The 20,153-nt window shown below is 41.4% G+C and overlaps 1 protein-coding gene across 2 annotated transcripts in view; it reads left to right on the top strand.

Annotated features, from left to right (window-relative positions):
- GPC6 (glypican 6) overlaps positions 1-20,153 on the top strand; it is a 1,066,736-nt gene that overhangs the window by 980,196 nt on the left and 66,387 nt on the right. The window contains exon 7 of one of the 2 annotated variants that reach the window (XM_078070190.1): positions 3,365-3,394. The exons of the other annotated variant lie outside the window; for it this stretch is intronic. Within the exon in view, the coding sequence (XP_077926316.1) occupies positions 3,365-3,394 (30 nt within the window). The remainder of the gene's footprint in view (positions 1-3,364; positions 3,395-20,153) is intronic. 2 annotated transcript variants of the gene reach the window in all.

The following is a 20,153-nucleotide window of genomic DNA, read 5'->3' as shown; positions in this document are numbered from 1 at the left end:
CTCAAGGGTTTCTGGTTATGAAAATACTTTTACTAGTCACTGTTGTAAATTACTTTATCATTTTAGTTAATATCCTTCCGCAGCGTAGGACTCACAAGATTAAATTGGTTGAGTTTGGCCTTCACGTTAAGTACATCTCAGCATCTCTGTCTATAAAAATCTAATGTACTTACAACATAAAGGCCTATCCACGAAGAGCCAGAGTGAAGGGGTAAGTGGAGTCATTAGCCACTAAATTATGTTATAAATCTATTACTGTTTATTAGCAAATAAAACCCCTCTTCAGTGTAGGTTTCAAAAAAAGAATCATCCAGATATTGCTTCAACCTTCTATGTTACCTTGGTCATGTCTATTCTCTGTTCCCAGTTTCAGGAAGAGTTTAAAAATAGTCACCTTTCTTCTTTTAAACAACCAATTAGATTCCCCTGAACCGCTAGCTAATTGTTTTAAAGAAATGATGGTTATCATGAGAGTCCATTGTTTGAGTTTTTACTTTACAAACTCCTCTGTCTGTTAAAATCCTTTTTACCAAAGCACAAATGGTGAGTATGGGTTTGAGTTCTCTCACTCTCTCTCTCACTCTCTTTCTCTCTTTTTTATTTTTTTTCCATTTTAGTTGGCTCTAACTTAGTTATTGGAATGATTCAGGCTTTTTGGAATTTTCACAAATTCTAATTTAAGAACTGGGGCATGGTGCAGGATGAGTAAGTCCTAGCGATCTGCTCTACAACATTGTGCCTATAGATAAGTCCTGTTTGATGCACTTAAAAATCTGTTAGGAGGGTAGCTCTCATGTTAAGTGTTCTTACCACAATAAAGTAAAATTTAAAAACAATTGGGTGCATTATGCACTTAGTTAAAATTGCACTGAATTGGATCAATATATGGTATCTATGACTACTAATTAATGTTTTTTCCCTTTGAAACTAGCACAGTTTTCTCTCCTCCCCAGGAGAAATAAACACACACACACACACACACACACACACACTCAAACAGGGGAAGTAGAGCAAGAAAAATATTTTTCTCAAGACAGCAGTATGTATGCAATTTAGCACAACCTAAATAAAGCATCAACGCTTTGAGATTGCCACATGATGTATAATATCTGATAGATAAGGAAATTAGAATTTGAACCTTCTTTTAGAAAGGAAATTCACTGATGATCTTCGAAATGCCCCCAATATAAAGGTCTTGAAGAGTATTGGCAAATAGCAAACTGATTTAGGCTTTTCTATTTTTATGCACCCCCCCAAAATATATTTTAATCAATATTTTTTCTGAAAAGGATCAGTCATGGTGAATCATTTGATCATGGGTAAAAACCAAAGACTAGACTGGGTGCATAAGGGCCAGATTCAGTGCATAGGAATTTAAATCAATAAGTCAGTTTTATTCGAAAATGTTCTCTGACAGCACATAGTACTTAACTTCCTCATGGTGTAACTTCAGGCTCTGTAAGAGAGAATGGCAGATTTATTAATGTTTTATTGAATTAAATTCCCAAATTGTAAGAATTAGTGATTTGTAATTCACAGCCAGCCATAAACTGACCTGGAGTCACTTCCCCAGTCCCTAAGGGCAAGGGGCTGTTTCCACATCAAAAAGAACTATACAGGGTTATTCTTGAGAAACACAGACTAGGCCCAAAGCTAATATCAGAATCTTCATTTGCAGCCCTTGGCTTCCCGACCAAGACTTTCTTCCTTTTGAGGGTTCAACATATTTCTGAATAGTGGAAAGGTAAAGCAGTTACCTTAGCCCGACTGTTTATATAACAGCTTATATGTCAACAGTCAGACCAAATCATCTCCAAGATGCATGCATTGGTGAACTCTCTTGATGGGTCTGCCATATATTACAGCCTATTTTGACTGTTTATAAACAAGTCTCACGTTACCTACTCCTGTTTTAATTTTCTCCTGAAAAAAATGTTTCCTGAATATTTATAAGAAGCATGTGTCCCAGAGAAGGAGGATAATTGGAAAAGACTTCCCTTAATTTCTCTAAGTCTTTCAGCAGAGAAAAAGCTTCAAGGACAGCATCAAAAGAATATCCCAGTCACCCCACTGCTTTTGCCAAAGTGAAAATAACTGTAAAGTTCTTGGAGGAGTTGCTTCTTACTACCACTTAAAATGAGTACCTGTGTTAATTAACTTTGGAATCTTTTGATCAGTGTTCTTATATCAGTTATTGTAATGCTATTTTTTATGTGAACTGGTAATTATGGGGTTAGTTTTAGAAGTAAATCTCCTAACCCCAACCTGGGCCAACTGCTGCTAGAACTTACATAAAATAATTAAAAATAAAACTCTTTCTTAAAAATACATCGATTCCACCATTTAACCTCTATTAGATGTTTAAGGAACTTGTAAATTCTTTTATATCACTAGGAAGCTTTTCTCTTTGTTCCTCTAAAGTTATATGGCCATAAAAATCAGTTTAGGTAGTCAGTGGCTTTCAGACATACTACCTGAAGTTATTTTTATTATCCAATAATGAATGAATACATTTGTATAAATTCAGCTGCTGATGAAAAGCTGACTCATCAAAGACTATCACAGTCCTTCCTGCCAGCAGCCAGGGTTTGTTGAAGATATAAATGCCATTAAGTATTTTGGTTAACAGATTGGCCCCACGATCACATGTCTTTCCTGCTACCAACACCCACCCCAGCAGCCCTCTGTCCCTGCTTACTGTTACTGATTTTCAATTAAATAGGCCAGAAGTGATTATTTGCAAACGATTGATTTTTCTTCCTTTTTTCTTAAATTTATACTTCATGAATTCTCTTACACAATTTGACGTGAAACTATGAGTTCTTTTTTTTTTTTTAAAGAAACTTCCACTGGAATGTCACTGGAAGTACAGACTATAAAAAATACATCAACCTAAAAGAGCTCGATTTTGAAGATCCGAGAATACAGAGATATTTCAGATTATCATCTGTGAAAGACAATTAGTTGTACAGCTCAGAAAACTGAGCACAACATGCATTATAGATCCCGCACACACTGGGCAGGGAGTGTCTGTTATTTACCCCAGTGGACTCATCAGAGCAGAATATACTTTAAATCGTGTATCTTAGAGGAATGTGTTTTATAAAAGTAGATTTCAAAGAAAAAAAAACACGTGGAAGTTAATTCATCAAGTTGGTGATGATTTAGACCAATGAACCTCCAGTAAGTATTCAACACCGTCCTGGCTTCTTAAATATTCTACTGGTCATTCTGAGGGAGTTTGGGGTGGGGGTGGGTGGAATGCCAGCCTGCAAAGCTAAACGTTGTACCTGTGCTGTGCTGTTATGTATAGAATAATCTCTCTTTCTTTTTCCTTTAAATTTGTTTTCCTCTTGCTTCCCAGAGGATTGTGTGGAGGACAATGCAACATAGTGTAAGCTTTGGTCTTCTTTTTTCTTACTCTCATACTCATTTGTCTTCATATAGTCATTTCAGAGAGTTCTCGAGAAATTCTACCTCCACTTTCCCTTTCCAGACTGTCTAGAGCGTGTTGAACACTGCACATGACCGACAGGGTTAGCCGCTTCCTCTCTGTTTGGTATTTATGGTTAACAGCCATTTTGGTATTCTTTCCCAATGGCAAGGTTTTCAATCTAAGCTTTGTGTTAGACTAACTCATTTGGTGGCTGATTTAAATTCTATCCCAATGTTCAGACTATGTGTAGTCTGCCTGAAAAATTAGCTCTTCCCTGATAGAATATATTGGCTGTTTTCTTCTTGTGCTGAGCGAATAATTACCTCGCTAATAATAACAACGAACCAACATCAGCTCTCATGCGTAAGGAGCTAATTTTTCCATTAGCGAGGACAGAGAATTTAGGGGGGTTAAGAAATAGTCTGTGGTATAGGTTGTTTACTCTTTTTTTTCTCCCTTCTTGAACTTACTGATGTCTCATAGCGCATTCAGGGAGGGCCTGGATATTTTTTACTACAAAGTGGTTTGTGTTGGGGCTAAGGACGGCGCACCCAGGTTATCTTACCTGACTTTATATATTAACCATAATAATCAGATAGTTAATTTTTCTAATCTGGTTTTCATACTAACATCCCATACTGATAATACCTTTTAATAAGGTTCTGAACCCTGCATATCATTGTGGAACCAGGAGAGACGATGACTCTCCCCTGAAGGGCACATATTTATTCATGCAGCCGACCTATGATATCGTAGTGCCCCATGTCTGCCTGGCCTGATATTCAGGCAGTGAAGTCCGCTGTTCAAATTCATTTCTTTAAAAGGAAATTGTCCCCTGAGTCGTATTCCCATTCATCATCACAGTTCTCTGAGCCCAGGGCAGTTTGAATGAAAAAAGAAAGTTAAGAGGTAAATCTGGATTAGGAATACTCTGGAAGAGGAGACCTTGAAGAAGGAACAGGAAAGACAGATGGCTTAGGGTCCCCTGATGCTAAATGGGAAATTGGGGGAGCAAACGTCATGGGTAGGACAAATCAGGGTTCTATTAGTTTGGTTCATTTGATAAAATTAGAGTAGCTCCAGCTGAGATAGTATGTGCCCGTGTTTCTCAACAACATTCTCCTGATATCTCCAGGTTTTCCAGCCGTTGAGCCAGTCTGATCTCCTTATCTTATGGTTATCAGGATCCCTGTAGCTTTCCCCCAAGAGGAACGACTTCTTGAATATATTGGAAGGAATATAAATTATAATATCATCCTCCACCCCCATGTTGTCTGCTGGACTTCCCTGCTGGCCTCCTATAATCTTCCTTAACTGGGCCAAAAATACGGTGCTACTTTTGAAATTCTGGTTCACCATTGGTGCTAAATAAGAATTACTGACATTATTACGTATAGATTGAAGAACTTGCAAAATATCAAGTTACGCACTTTATTTTATTATTCTGAAACAAAATGGACAAAGCAGGTCACTTTCTGGTGTCGTTCCTGCCTGATGGTTAATACCAGTTTCAGAGTAAAATGCTGGTCATAAAAACGTTCTTCTCTGCCTCTTTGGGGCCATTTTGGTGTGATTTAGGATGTCTTGGTTGTAAGGATTCGGGGAAACTGTCTGTTGTTCATTGTAAATTGCCATGGCATTTCATTGTCACCTCAAAGGATTCTGCATCCGGCTAAATCCACTATTTTGCATTTCAAAAGGATGTCAGGCTGTATTTAAGAAACTGTTTTATTATCTAGAGCCTCAGCCACTGTCTTTAAGTGAAACCGATATTTCCTACCTTCCACCCAGACACACACACACACACACACACACACACACACACACACCCCTCAGTCTTTGCTTGGCCGGAGCAGCAGGAAAAAGTAAAACCTCAATAACAACAGTAAACCAGATTCTCCACTTTAATTAGTTTTCTAAAGATAAATGGGTCAAGGCCAGACTGGCTTTCAGCCTCTGCTGCCGCAGCATAAATTATGCCACATTCACCCCAGCAAACAAATGGCTACTGCTCAATCCACTTCCAATTGTGAACTGCCCAGTCTTGTCCGAACCTGCTTTATCTCTTTACGGCAAAACCCCACTGAGACACCCCAGTTTCATCTTCAATGAACCCTTGGTAACAACAGCAGCAAAATACAGTGAGCTTTCAAAGCAGGGAGAAAATACAAAACATTGTAACCAGACCATCCAACTCATTTGGTCTCAGTTCCTGCCCTTCGGGCAACAGCAGCGGCGCCTGGTAGCTGGGAGAGCCGCCAGACACAGGCTTCTTTCCGCTTAGGAGGCTTGTAGTTGACGAGGCCCCGGTGGGGGATAGCAGAGGACACACATAGCAAATGATGGCTTATCTGCAGGATATGCTGCTTGTTCCATGGGCTTGGAGGATGCACACAGCGAATTCAATGGTATGCCCTGTTGGGAACCCGGATGGAATGCCTGCTCCTCGTGTGGCTTTTTCAGTTCGCACCCAGTGGACAGTGGACTGGTTTTACATCCTGGAGAAGCTCTTCTTTCAGGAATGTGGAAGGATGGTGAAACTGGAAAAGCGCAGACCTCTCTTTGAGCTCAGGCGAGGAGGTGTTCAATTGCACTGGGCTGCGTGCCTCGGGGAGAAAGAAGAGGAATCGCCCCACTGGCCGCGTTCCTCCCTGGGAGATGCTGAAGCCCATTCCGCATCTGTGCTTTACGACACGTTCAGAGAATCACACGGATTCTTGATGAAATAAACAATGAAATAAAGTATGCCACCCCTTTTAAAAGGGGCGGAGGGACTCTTGCACCGTTTAGGTATAAGTGGTCCTTAAAATCATTTTGCGGGGGATTTGACCAACCAAACCATTTTCAACTCTGTGAAATTGTCCTTTGTCTTCAGAAATATTTAAGCTAGAGCTTTGTTGACCTCTGACTATGTCACAAACATGAAATGTTATACTTTCAGACACCAAATACAGCAAGACAGATTTTCTATCTGCTTGGTGGTATGCTGATATGCTTACTTTCCCCTGAAGACATGAAAATTTCTTTCAGAATTCCTAGACTGCAGCTAACCCCAAATCAATGCATCCTTTATGCATCAGTCAATCAACAATGTATGTACCTGCTTCTTCTCTGCTACATAGCACTTAGTAAACCTAGCTACCGTGTACAATCTATACCATAGCATGTTGTCAGTGCTAGCATCATCAAAAAGGCAAGAGTTACTATTTGCAAAAAAGCACAGCTTATCAAACCTGTTGGACACACTCTGTCTCCTCTAGGGAATAATATCTAGTATAGAGTCCATACAGTGTGAGCATATAGGAAAGAGGAGTTTGATTTTGTAATCTAAGATGGATTACACTACTAAAGAATACATGGAAGATATATTAACAAATGAATTATCATTGACCAAATATGCCAACGGAAAACACTAAAACATCTGTAGCGTCTTTGGGATAGGCTATCCCATACCTCATTCTACCTTCTTAAGCCAGAACTTTTTGCCCACATCTTGAACAAATCAAACAGAAACTTTGTCAGTCCTGAACCAGTCTGATGAAAAAAGTGTATTTGTCCTTTATTCAGCTATGTAACAAGTGTTTTGGTGACTTGAATATGAAAGCCTGAATAGACAAGCCATACTAAACTACTTAAACCACACCTTTTAAAATATGTGTTCATGAGAGGCATCAGTTGACATAGATCTTTTATTAACTTATTGAGCAGCTTAAAGAACCTTCTCTTTGTCATGGAAAACCTGCAGTAATTCTTTCTCATAGCTGTCTGAGATATCCACAACACAACTCCCAAATGTGATGTTCACGCTTATGAGAGATAGAGCTGAAGAAATGGGGTATTTCATAAATACCAGTTTTGATGTATTTGCTGTATAATCAATCAGCTTTTAACTGACTCTGGGGCCTATGGAATACATTTTAAAGCACTGGGAATTTGGCTACTCCCATAACATACTTGGACACTTTTTACTGCTAGCAATAAACCTCAGGCATAAACATTGTAGAGAAAACCAGATGAAAAGAAACCTGTTTGAGTGAAAATTGACTTCGCTTCATAAATGTTAAAGGTAGAAAGATATCTGCAATACACAATAATTTTATTACTTAAGCTCATTCATGATCATTATCGTCAAAGGCGATGACTTCGTACATATTTTCTAACACCTAAAAGACTGGCCAATCTATTAAAAAAAAAAAAAAGTCAGGTTGACAGTAAATGAACAACCAGCAGCTGCAACAGCACCATGATATTGCTGGTTAACAAATAATTTTTTGGAATTTGGGTTTGGGTAATATCTTCGGAAGCTTTGCCAATACTTTATCAATCCCGATAAGCCGAGCTAGGCAACACGGCACCTACAAACACCCCCCAAAATGGCTCATAAAGAACACAAGTTTACTGCTCATTCATGCCAAATATGTTTTGTGGGTTTTCTGTGGATCAGCTGCACATGATCATCACTCTCACTCCAGGACCCAGGGTCACAGCGCAGCCATCATCTGGAGCTTCACCTGTTACAGTAGTGGAGGAAGTGAGAATGGGGCAAAGACAACTATTGGAGTCTCCACCTAGAAGGGGCACAGCACACGGTTCACAGGTCATTGGCCAAAGGGGATCACATGACCAAGCCTACTGTCAAGAAGGCGGGGACCTGTGTCCCTCTGTGTCTCACATAGAGTGAAAACATGTGAGTGAATGTAATATTGTCATCCACAAATATGTATGACCAAGGCAAGATTTTTAAGTTGATAAAAATCGACCTCATTACTCTCTCCAACCCTAAGACAAACCTTACATGAAAAAGAAGAGGAAAATCCTTCATTCATTCAACAAATATTTATTGTGCACTAATTTGAACCAAGGATAGCTGGTTAGAGCATAATCAGGAGCTCACAATACTTTGGGGGACACCAGACAAATCTAGCTATAATTCCATGCAGACAGACTAGATACTGGTAAAGATTGTGTTTGATTTTTTTAGAATTCTCAGAGAATTCTAAGTCTTTGTTACAAAGGGGGTGTCTATATTGCCCTAGAAAACCAGCATCTCTTTGGAAGTCAGCTTGATTTTTAGTGTTGGATGGCTTTTTTGCCTATCTGAACTTTGAATTCAATCATAATTCAACCAGAGCCAAGGAGTCCCACTCCAAATCTTAGGACAGTATCTCAGGGAGGAGGTAGAAGCTGTTGCCAATGAGGAGTAGAAAAATAGCAGCAGAAAAACAGAATGAGCAAAGACTTTTTTATTACCGGCATTTAAGTGTCTTTCAGATCCAGACTATATATATTTTAAATAAAGCTTCCATATTGCATTTTGTGAATGCTGCTCTTGTCTTACTTGATGTCATGTTTGCTTAGGCAAAGCAATTTTTCTGCTCTTCTCCTTTCTGGGTCAACCTAGTTGGAGCAAATCAAATTGTTCTCCCTCTCTCTTTCTTTCATACATCATCATTTAAGATCACCAAGAATTCAAGTTCTGGAACCTGCCCTTGTCTCCTTTGACAATATCTGTTTATTTCTGAACAGCATTCATGAAGGAGAACACTCTTCACAGGTTAATCAGAGAAATTGCCTAGGCTGACAGCAACAGTTACCTTATTGATTGCAATGAAAGTCTCAGGAATGTGTGTGCTGTTGGCTTCTGCATGGAATTATCTGCAAAATCCTAGAGCTCTGATTCAGCTGGAAGAAAAATTACAATATAAATTCATAAATTATTTGTGTGTGACCGAGGTAATGAAACAATGACTTTTGTAAGTTTTATTCTAAGGGATTTTGACCTAAGAAAACACCCCCACAGCAGCCTGCATTCATTTCAGTGAAGAACACTCATCTCTGCACTTGAAAAAGCCTAGCATTTCCTTTGCCCGCTCTTTGCAGCTCCTTGAGTGCTAGAGAAAAGGGGTAAACATGAAGCAGCTAGACTAGCTTTGGGAAGAAAACATAAAGGCAGCAAACTGCCTTAATTGATCTCCTCACATAAAATCCAAAACCCAGAGCCTATCTTTAGTGCAAGACATGTCCTCACGAAGATGTTTCCAGTTACTCAGGAAAATCAAATCTTCTTTATACAACAGTCTTCACGGAACAAGAAATATTTCATTAGGATTTTAATGATGAGGGCTCAAGCAAAGAAAGCTTCATCCTCTCTTTTGTCAAGCTTTCTTGACAAAATAAATAAAACAAAAAGCCCTTTATGTATTTTTCAGTAAAATAAAAAAATGAACAGTTTGGAGGTGAGAAGTAAAATGAATCCTTAGGAGTATTTTTTGAAGTGGGCTTGGAAAACTTGGGTCATGGTATAACAGAGAAGGCTCGTGTGTGTGTGTGTGTGTGTGCTTATTTTTTAATTGTGATACACTTCTTGTGTCCAGTAGTCATAACTGAGATTGTTACAGTTATTTATCAAATTGTAGTTGAAGCGTGATACTTTTATATAAATGTCTGTGATTCATCGCTACTTTTTTAAAATTCAAAGACACCTCATTGTGAATAAAATCTGACCGCCCATTTCCAGGTCTTCCTCATCCCTCCCGTCATGTCTTGCCCTAAACTTTACCCTTCCACAGAGAGGTGCCACTGCTGTCTGCTAGATTAAGCACAGCTGTTATTATCACAAACAACAACATCTAAATTCAAAGATCTCAGTTATTCATTGTGAGGTTGACTCTAACACACAGGCTGTAGGTAGGCTTCTTGTTCTTTATGGAAAGTGGCTGGTTCGGCTGCAGGCTTCGGCATTCAGGGAGAACTGAGGCTACAAAAGCTTTCTGGGAGGCTTTAGGACTAGTCTCTGGGGACAAGCAGAGACTCCCAAGCTCCGCTGGCTCCCACTTGGTTGTCAAAGACTGTGAACCTTGGAGCTTTCTCTCTAAGCTATGGCCACAGAGCAAGATTCCAGTAAAAAGTCCCAGGCTGAACGTTGGGGAAGCTGGTAAGAGTGTCAAGTTCTAGAAAAGTATTTGGGAAGCATGCAGCTAAATGGTGGATGCAAATAACCCAGAGGAATGATGGAGTACAGAGTGGGGGGATGCACCGCATCTCCCATGACATATTCCTGAGCACTGCGCACATCTCTCGGCCTCACGTCACCACCGAGGACCAACACGGAAAGGCTTTTGCTAAAAACACTCAAGCCAGACAAGGTGGAAGTACTCAGGGAGGACGTGAAAAGCCCAAATTAAGCAGCTGAATCTGATGCGAAGGTGAACAGCATCTGAAATAGCCTTTTTGAAAAAACTTACTTGAAGGTGAACACAGAGACAAGCCATTGGCAAAATTTCACTGTAAAATGATCAGTACCTGGAGAGTAGATTTGACGATGGAGAATGACAAGAAGGAGAAGAAGATATCATACAGCTCTTCTTCTTCCATCTTGACCTCTCCCCTTCTAAAAATAAAAGGAGAACCAAAGGCACAAAGTTTTTAAGATTTGTCCAGTGACATAGGAGCCAGAACAAGAACCCAGGCTTCTTACTGCTACCCGGGATTTGTGTCCACCAAGTTGTCCCACCTGCCTGTCTTACGAAATATATCATAGCTCCAGATGGAAGCAGGATCTGCCTAACAGCCTATCCCAGGTCAACAAAGAAGAACGGTCTGCATTTGTGGAGTGCTTTAGAATAGACAAAGGGTGTTCACATACTGTACCTTGTTTGTAAAGCTTGAAACAACAGGAGCCAGCTATCTGATGTTTCTCTTGAAGAGACTTCTAGTGCTGGCTTTCTGTTTCCCAGGGGCCTGATGCTACATGCTCTTGGTGTCTGTGATGTCTCGGCTGCCATCAAAGGTCAAGCAAGAGGTACACAGGCATTTTTGTGGGTTTACTGCTATTTTGCCTCTTTTTTGTTGCCCGCAGTACTTTCATAAGATCCTCTGTTTGGGGGGAAAAAAAAAAAAGGAAGGGAGGGAAGGAAGGCAGGAAGGAAAGAATGAAGGAAAAAATTTTGTTTTCTGATATTTAAGGCTATTTGGGGTGCCCAGAACAACTTCACAGAATTCCAGATAAAGCCTGGAGGAGTGCATTGCTCACTCAAAGGAAGGTGAAGAAAAAAATTGGGGGATGGGTGGGTCTGGATGATCACTATTGTAAGTGTTTACAGAATGTTTGGATGACTATCCTCCTAAGTTTGCTTTCTATTACATTGCTGATATATTCTCAAAGGCTGCTGACCAAAGGGGATTTGGAATTCAAGATCCTCATTTTTAAGATCTTCCTAAATAATAGTAGTATAAGCAAGTAAATTGTATTTGGTTGAATTGATGATTAAAAGTGAAAGCTATGGCTCTATTGATTTAAAATGATAAGAGACTTTCAGCACATTATTTAAATGCCTGTGGGAATTGTACAAAGTCCCTCCAAGATTACTGACTTTTGGTTATCATCCTTACTACTTTTGTCTTCCAAATCATTGCATTATCTTGAATTGTGGTCATCAATTTCAGCCCTTTTGAGTCATTGTGATGCAAACAGGACTGTGATTTATCCAGAAACACCAAAGTCCTGTTTGACTCTGGGCTGGCTCAGGCCAACTCTTATACTAAAGACAAGACCACATGTTCAGGTAAGTAGAGCAAGATGCAAATGAAGCCCAAGGCCTGATCCTTAAAAGTGCTGGCCAAGGCCTCTTCCTCACCATGAACTTGGACCACATTCCTCCAGGGGGTCTCACACGGACCCAGGGAGACAGCACTGAGCCAAAGTATGGATTCACCATCACTGCCAAGGAAAAACAATTCAAAACATTTGCTCTACACTCAGGGATCCTTCGGGTTGGTTGCAGGGACATTAAAGTCCATCTAGTCCAATGCTCTCAGTTTGCCAATGAAGACACTGGAATCCAGAAAGACGATGGGGCTGGTGCGAAAATCCCATTGGCTTAGGGCTGAGATATTTCTTTGTTTCTCAACTTCCATTTATTCAAGCAATACATCCAGTAATGCATCTTTCAAAATAATGTCATGCTGGTTGTAGTAAGCCCATATATAGAATATATATATATATATATATATATATATATTCTAGAATAAAGAAAAGCCACAAATTACAATCACAAAGAAAAATAAAGTAAATTGAATTTGTTGAATTCACTGTCACAAAAATGGTGGATCTTTTTTTTCTCTTTATATAGATTTATTTTTCAGACAAGTTTTAGGTTCATAGCAAATTTGAAAGGAAAGTAGAGAGAGGTCCCATATACCCCCTGCCCCGACACAGACACAGACTCTTGCACTATCCACCTACCGGAGTGGTGCACTTGGTTTTGTTTCTTTACTGTAGGTTTGTACCCTTTGAACAACATCTCCCCAATTGCCCTGCCTTCCAACCCCCAGTAACCACCATTCTACTCTCTGTTTCTACAAGTTTGACTTTTTGAAATTCCACTTAGAAGTGAGATCATACAGTATTTGTCTTTGTCTGACTTGTCTTTCTTAACATAATGCCCTCAGAGTCCATCCATGTTGCTGTAAATGGCAGGATTTCCTTCTTTCTCATGGCTGAATAATATTCCGTTGTGCGCATGCGCCTGTGTGTGTGTGTGTGTGTGTGTGTGTGTGTGTGCACATGTATTTGTACAATACCACATCTTTATCCACTCATCTGTTGACAGACACTCAGCTTGTTTCCATATCTTGGCTGTTGGGAATAGTGCAGCAATAAACATGGGGCTGAGTATATCTTTTTGACATCCTTGCATTTCCTTTGGATAAATACCCAGAAGTGGGATTGCTGATCACATAGTAGTTATATTTTTAGTTCTTTGAGGTTCTGCAGACCGTTTTCCACAGGGGCTGAACCAATTTACATTCCCACCCACCCTGCAGTGGGGTCCATTCTTCCCCACATCCCTGACAACACTCCACTCCTCTTCTTGATGACGACCATTCTAGCAGAGTGGTACACTTGTCACAATCAATACAACTACGTTGACCATCCTCTCCATCCAAGCTGATTTCAGATTAGCTGGCAAGAGGACTCCTCACAGAAATGCTGCCATTTTCTAACACTAGTACCTTGGGTGAGTCCCTCCAGCTCTCCTCTTTCAGTTAAAATGACAGGGAGAGGAGAGCAAAGCAGATGGGTAGAAGTAAGGAGAAAATATCTAAGATCCTTTCCAGCTTTCAAACACTAGCATTCTGGGAGGAATGACAATCTATTACATCAGAGTAACTCGTGCCCTCCTCCTGTGATGCCACCTAGAAATGTGTGGGGAAGGAGGGTCCACCTCCAGCTCCCACTGTTGTTTTATCAACGGTAACTTTCTCGGGGACTCTCACATCAAAATCATATTTGTGATTTAGCATCTACTAACATCCACATGAGGCAGCAAAGTTTCTCAGTACATCTCCAGGACGCACATATACCAAGGCACAGAGAGGAGAAGTTGTCATTTCTTCCTCCACGTGTAGGATGCCATGCCTAATTTTAAAAATAAGAACCCACTGCGTCTGCTGTAGCCTGCTGTTTACATGGCTATAGTACGTTTTACTCGCTGTGCTGTGAGGAGACTTTCCCTCCGTGTCCAAAGAAGTGCTGGGGCCTTTTGGAATCTCGTGGACACGATTCATCACTGAGCATCTCACCTGGATATTCTAGTCTTCTGTTTTGTGGGCCTCTTTCTTCTCCCCTTCGGGAGAAACCACTGTCTCGCTCTCTGGCTCCATCCTTTGCATTCACTGCCCCCCCCCACCACCACCACCACCGTGTTTCTCACAGCTGTGGCTTTTCTCATGGTATTCTAGGCACAACACAGGGGGAAAAAAAAAGGTGTTTTCATATCACAGTTAATTTGCTACGGTCAGAGCAAAAACAAAAGCAAAACATTCGAAAAATGCCAAGCACTTGGGAGGAATGTCTGCTCGCCACGCTGATACTTCACAGTGACCTCAGATCCTTTCCAAGATTCTCACTATTACAGTAACACTAGGTGGCCACATCTTCTGGAAATACAGATTCAAAAGTGCTTGGGTCATTTTCTTTTGTGAGAAGTTTTTTGTATTTTTTTTTTCACTTTATTAACAGGATGTGTGATACCTAGTAAGCGGTGTGTGATCACTGCTTCTTATAAAATTGAATCTAAGTGCAAGTCATTTCACACATTTCTCCCTTCCCTGAGATAGCTTCAGTGCCTTCCTTTTTTAGGACAAAGGAGGCAAGCAGAGAGGTTTCCTAAATGTGAGAAGAAGGAGGGCTACCACCGTGCTCTCCAAGGGACTTTCAAATTAACTCCTCCATCCCAACACACTTCCTCATCTCTCCCCCCTGACTTTGTTGGGAGAGACACAGCAGAGGGTTACCCTTTGCCCTTCCTGGAGATAGACCACAAAGCCAGCAGTTAGAGAAAGATCTGTTGCTGCAGTCTCAAAGGACCTTTCTGCCCACCAGACCAGCATTTCTGAACACGTGGGACCAGGATCACCTAGATCAGAAGCTTATTTAAAAAAAAAAAAAAAAATTGCTGAGAGCCAAGCCAGAACCACACCAAATGAGCCACACCCAGGGCCAGAGGACAGAAAATCTGCCTCTTCCACATGCTCTCGGGTGATTCTGATGTACACTCTCAACATGTTATATGGACTGTTGTCTTCCTGACTCTTGAGGATCTGCCTTTTCCCTCAGCATCCCCACTCCCAAAGCGTCCAATGTATACTTCCTGGAAGAATGACTCCTCCATTAGATGTGTACAAAAGACTCCTTGGCTCACGTGTGGAAGGATTCACCCCACTGTGAGCTCCCAGCAGAGAGAGAAAAATCCAAACTAAGACTTCCTGGCTGTCCCTGCTGTTGGTCTCACGGATGTCACTGACATCAACCACAGTCTTGCATCACTGCTCTTTGTCAGAAGCAAATATGAAGAGAGACCCCACACCGCCAGCCGCACAGCCCAGCCTCCTGGTAGTCTTTCTAGAAAGAGCTTATATGTAAATTAAACAGCCTCATAGTTAATATTTCTGAACTGCTTAGTCACTTACCAACTTCATTTGGTTGGTACCTTCTTATTCTGGGAAGCGAAAGGGATCTCTCTGCAGCCCCTTGCTCTGCTCCATGTTCAGGTGAGAAGAGGGGTGGCCTGGTGTGGGGGGGGTGCTGCTCCGGGAGTCAGGGCTCTGGTCCCCCTGCTGCCCCAGCACCACTCTGTGACCTTGCACAGCTCACTTCTACTCATCTGTAAAATGAGGGATGGCTTGAGTCCGGTGGCTCCATGGTCCCTTCCTAGGACACAGTCACAAGCTTCTGTGAGTGGGGAACGTGTGACCCCACCGAACACGGATCAGCAGGTCTGGATCACACGTGGGAACCCCTGAAGAAAGAAGTCTGTGGGGCCAAAAAGCCCAGCTGAACTCAGGCTGGCAAGATGCTTCCCACAGAAACTGGAGCCCTCGGAGTTTTATTTCTTCTTCAGAACATCTGGCTAATGTCTTTTCGGGCATGATTCATGTTTCTTGATTGTCCAAAAGGAGTCAGAGAGGGACAGAGTAAAGAAACTAAATAAAATGTCCTCGAGAATATCCCAAAGGAATAGAGGTGGGGGGAAAGTCATGCTTGAATTTAAGCCACTGAAAACATTTGGCAAAACGCTGAGTTCTTCCTGCGTGTTCAACGTTGTGAATTTTCACATGAGCTCACGTTGTTCCCAGAACCCACCAGACCCCGGGCCCCTCACATCCTCTACCTGGAAGGATGAGGCTCCCAGGGGTGAATCTGCACCTCACGTACCCTCAGCAGCTGTCATCTGCTTAGTCTGGGAAACGTCCAGGTCCTCCCGCACATTTATTTGCACTTCCCCTTTGAGATAGGATGTCCCAAATTACACAGCCAAGGTCTTCAGCCCAGGGGGGTTTATTCTCCACCCGATCTGCAGAGAGTAAGAAAACGGATCTGGTCTTGTACAACCACGGTTAAACAATTGTGTAAACGTCATTGAAATCCGTGTGTTTTTCCAGGTGAAATGGCCTTACACTCAATGTTGGGTTGCACGCATTTAGGAGATGCCCCCAAATCTGGGGTTGTCCCTTAATTTCCCCCAAGTTTTTTTTTTCTTCTCCTTCTTCCTTTAGCTTGGTCTTATTCAGGACAGAAATCCCTGGGTCAGAAATTTTGCCTAGTCCCATAAATATGACTTTTTGAATGTCCCAAGAGGCAGAAAGGGAGCCAAATGTGATTACTCAGCCTCTAGGCTTTCATCATGGTGTGATTCATCAAAGGAGCTGAAGGCACTGCACATTTCTGGAGCCCAGAGGCTCTTTGCCCTGTTGCTTTGATGAAGAAAGAAAGAGTCATAAGAGGGATTTTTACACGGGGACAAAGCCATGTGCAGTTCTGCCTGCTTTATCTGCGTTCCCTTGACCAGTGTGGGTATCATTGTGTGTGAATAAATTCAACTCGTCTTTCCTCCTCTCCTCCCTGCCTCCTGTCTGCTGTCATCCTGGAAACTACCTCTGCCTGTGCCCAGCCTCGTGACGACTTTCAAGACCCTTTTCAGATATGAGGCAAGCAAAAATGTTAACCTCATTTAAAGTCAAGTGCCCTTGGGCAAGTCAGCTAATTTCTCTGAGCCTCTAATTCAGCAACACTCAGTCTTGAAATTCTACATTAGAGCTACCTGGAGAACTTTAAAAAGTACTTACGTCGGGCTCCCCATCCCCACAGATGCTGACCCATGTGGTGTGGGATTGGACAAGGCCTGGGTGTTTGACAAGCTTCCCAGGAGTTTCCAGTGTGTAGCCCACGTTGCCAAACACTGCTCTAAGTCCTTATTCTTCAAAGTGAGGTTCTCAGACCAGCTGCATCAGTCTCACCTGGATGCCTGTTAGAAATGAAGAGCCTCGGGCCGCACCCCAGACTTGCTGTACCAGTATCTGCATTTTAACAAGTCCCCCAGGTGGTTCATAGGTACATCACAGGAAGAGAAGCAAGGCTCCAATTCCTTATACGTTAAAGAGGATAATAATGTTCACAACGTGCCGAGCTCTCTGCTACGTGTTTTGCCCCATGTAACCTCCAAAAGGTAAAGAGGACAGATTGCATTTATAGGCCTTAAGACTGTAGCCTGCTTCATGGAACCCTGGTATGTGATGTTGTGGTTTTCTGGGGGGTAGCGATTATTCTCTTAACGTGGTTTGCTTAAGAGGCTGATTGTTCACATAAGTGACTGTGCAAAATGGTCCCACAAGTTTAGTATCTCCCTTTGATCTCAGAAATTGGATTCCCTCCCCCAAAATTTAATAAAATTTGCCTTCTTTTTCTACCACACTTTAGTTTGATTTGGGCATCATAAATCAATGCTAGCTGACAGGCTCATTCGAGGAATATATTAAGTGGTTTTCAGGATGGGGATTGGTTACATCGTTGAAGAGAAGCTGAATGAGTTGGGTTCAAACTGATCAGACAGGTTTGTTTGCAGGGGTCAGCAAAGAACGGCCCACAGACCACAGCATCTGTTTTTTTTTTTGTAAATCAAGTTTTATTGGAACACAGCCCCACTCTTCACTGAGGTATGGTTTATGCTGCTTTCTCACTGCCCTGTTAGCACCACAATGTGGCTATAGTAATAGTCCTGAGAGAGACCATAGGGCCTTCAAAGCCCCAAATCATGCTATGTATGTTCCACTAGCCTTTCACAGAAAAAGCTTGCCTGTTCCTGGTTTAGGGCAAGTGCCAAAGCCAAGGTTGGGCGTTCACTGGCCAGCAGGGCCCATGTATTTGTTTTGTGGCCCGGTCTATGCCCCTAATCCCAACCAGACATCGAGCAGTTGTGTGGCCACAGAAAGGCCAAGGGGAGCGCCCAGCACAGACCCATCTGCATTCTAAGAACAAACAGGAGCAAAGAGAACACGGTCTGTGTATATGGAAGTGTTGGAAGTTGTATATGGAAGTTGGTGTACGTATTGCTTGAGCTTCTATCTGAAATGTCCCCATTACTAGTAAATGCTGCATAAAATAATGTTGGAAAAGAGCCTCACAAGAAAACCCTGAGTTAAGCACAGAAACACAAGATCTCTAGTCAAGGTGGAAAGCAAGAAGTGTCCCCTAAGAGAAACGAAAGGTAAACGAATTTGTTACCAGACTATTTCAAGCAAGAAATTCCCTCCTCTAGGAAAGTTGCAAGCACTTGGAACACCGACATTAAGCGGACTTTGGATTATTTCAGAGTTCCTAAACTAAAAGCGTATGCTCTGTCCCATCTTTTCTTTCTCTTCAGTGGGCTATGGAGAAATCAGGAGTCACATCAGATTTGATTTCTGCTCTCAGTCTGAGAACCAGTAATTGCTGACTATGTAGCAGTAATGCTTCCTTTGTGTGGCAAGAATTAAAAGAAAGGAAAGATAGAAGTCAACAGAACGGATGTCCCCAAACTTGGGTCCTTGAAACTGGGTGTTCCTTTGGCTCTATTTCATATTTCTGAATTTAATTTTTTTTTTCTCTGATAATTCTTTTGGATCCCTCCTTTCATCCAAGCTGGGCTTCTGTTTCTTCCAGTAGGCACTTTGAGGCCAAGAAGCTGGTCGTTAGAGAGCCTAACGAGGCCCATGGATAGCAGCTGGATTGAACTGAAGTATAGCAATTAGCTTTTGCCTAATTCTACCCAACTGGTATTTCTAGATCTGCAATGGTTGATAAATAGTGAAAGTTCCAAGTGGGAAAAGAAAAGAGCAAGAGAAAGATACTAACAGTCTTTGGTCTAACAGATTGTTCTAATTATATTCTCGCTGTTTCATTTTGCAAGTTTTTATCAAAACGGAAGATTTGAAGTCTTTGCATAATCTCTCCATACATAGTCTGTGTTGCCAGTTTACTCTCTCTGGCATGGGGCTGGCTCAGCTGTTGGTCTCTGGCATAGGGATACCAAAATGTGGCTGATTCTGCCTTCAGAGCAGAACTAGAAATGTGTGGTTTAAAAGATATATAATGGCTTGATAGAAATGATGACGCCCTTCTGTCAAATCATTATAAGAAGTCAACTATTTTCCCAAAGGTTTTTTTAATACCTTTTAATAATACCTTTTTAATACTCTGGAACATATACATATATATATGAATATATATATAAATATATAAAACCAGAATCCATTTGGTGGTTCTGACTAAATTGACCAGTAATGAGTTTTGCAATGAATAAATTTGATGTCAGGAGTTTGCGAGAGAAGGAACAGATGTGAAGATCTCTGTTTACAAGAAAGACACTTTCCTCTTTGGCCACTACATGTGAGTTATGGGAGAGGTTAATATTTTCTTTTCTCTGTATGTTTACATGAAGTTTCTAGAAATCATTGCGAGGAGATGATAAGAGTACATGACAAGATATTCCCACGGGCAACAGATGAGGGATTTAGGGATAAAATAGACCTATGCATCAGGAATGGAAAGAATTCCGGGCTCTTCATATGCTTTATGAATTAATATCTGTATGCATTACCCTCTTCATATAGGGCTGAACCAGAAAGTCTTAGGAGCCCCTGAAGTTAGCTGTAAAATACTCAGGGCCTCCCTTAGCTTTTTGCTATATCCTTCTTCTACTTTATTTATAAGTTTAAAATTTTTAGGTCATTTGTTTCTTGACTCATTTTTTGCCTTTTTCCCAGATTTTGCAATCCCTGCTGTCATGACCGTAAGTCTCGTTTCAGGCCAATGCTGTGCAGCATCTTGTCAGCATCTGAGTGTGCAGGCTCTGAGATCTAATCCTGGGGTTCTGAGTCAACCATCAAAACTGCAGCC

Source organism: Halichoerus grypus, chromosome 4 (assembly GCF_964656455.1).
Source record: "Halichoerus grypus chromosome 4, mHalGry1.hap1.1, whole genome shotgun sequence".
Taxonomy (NCBI): domain Eukaryota; kingdom Metazoa; phylum Chordata; class Mammalia; order Carnivora; family Phocidae; genus Halichoerus; species Halichoerus grypus.
This window is presented reverse-complemented; position numbering and strand designations above follow the sequence as displayed.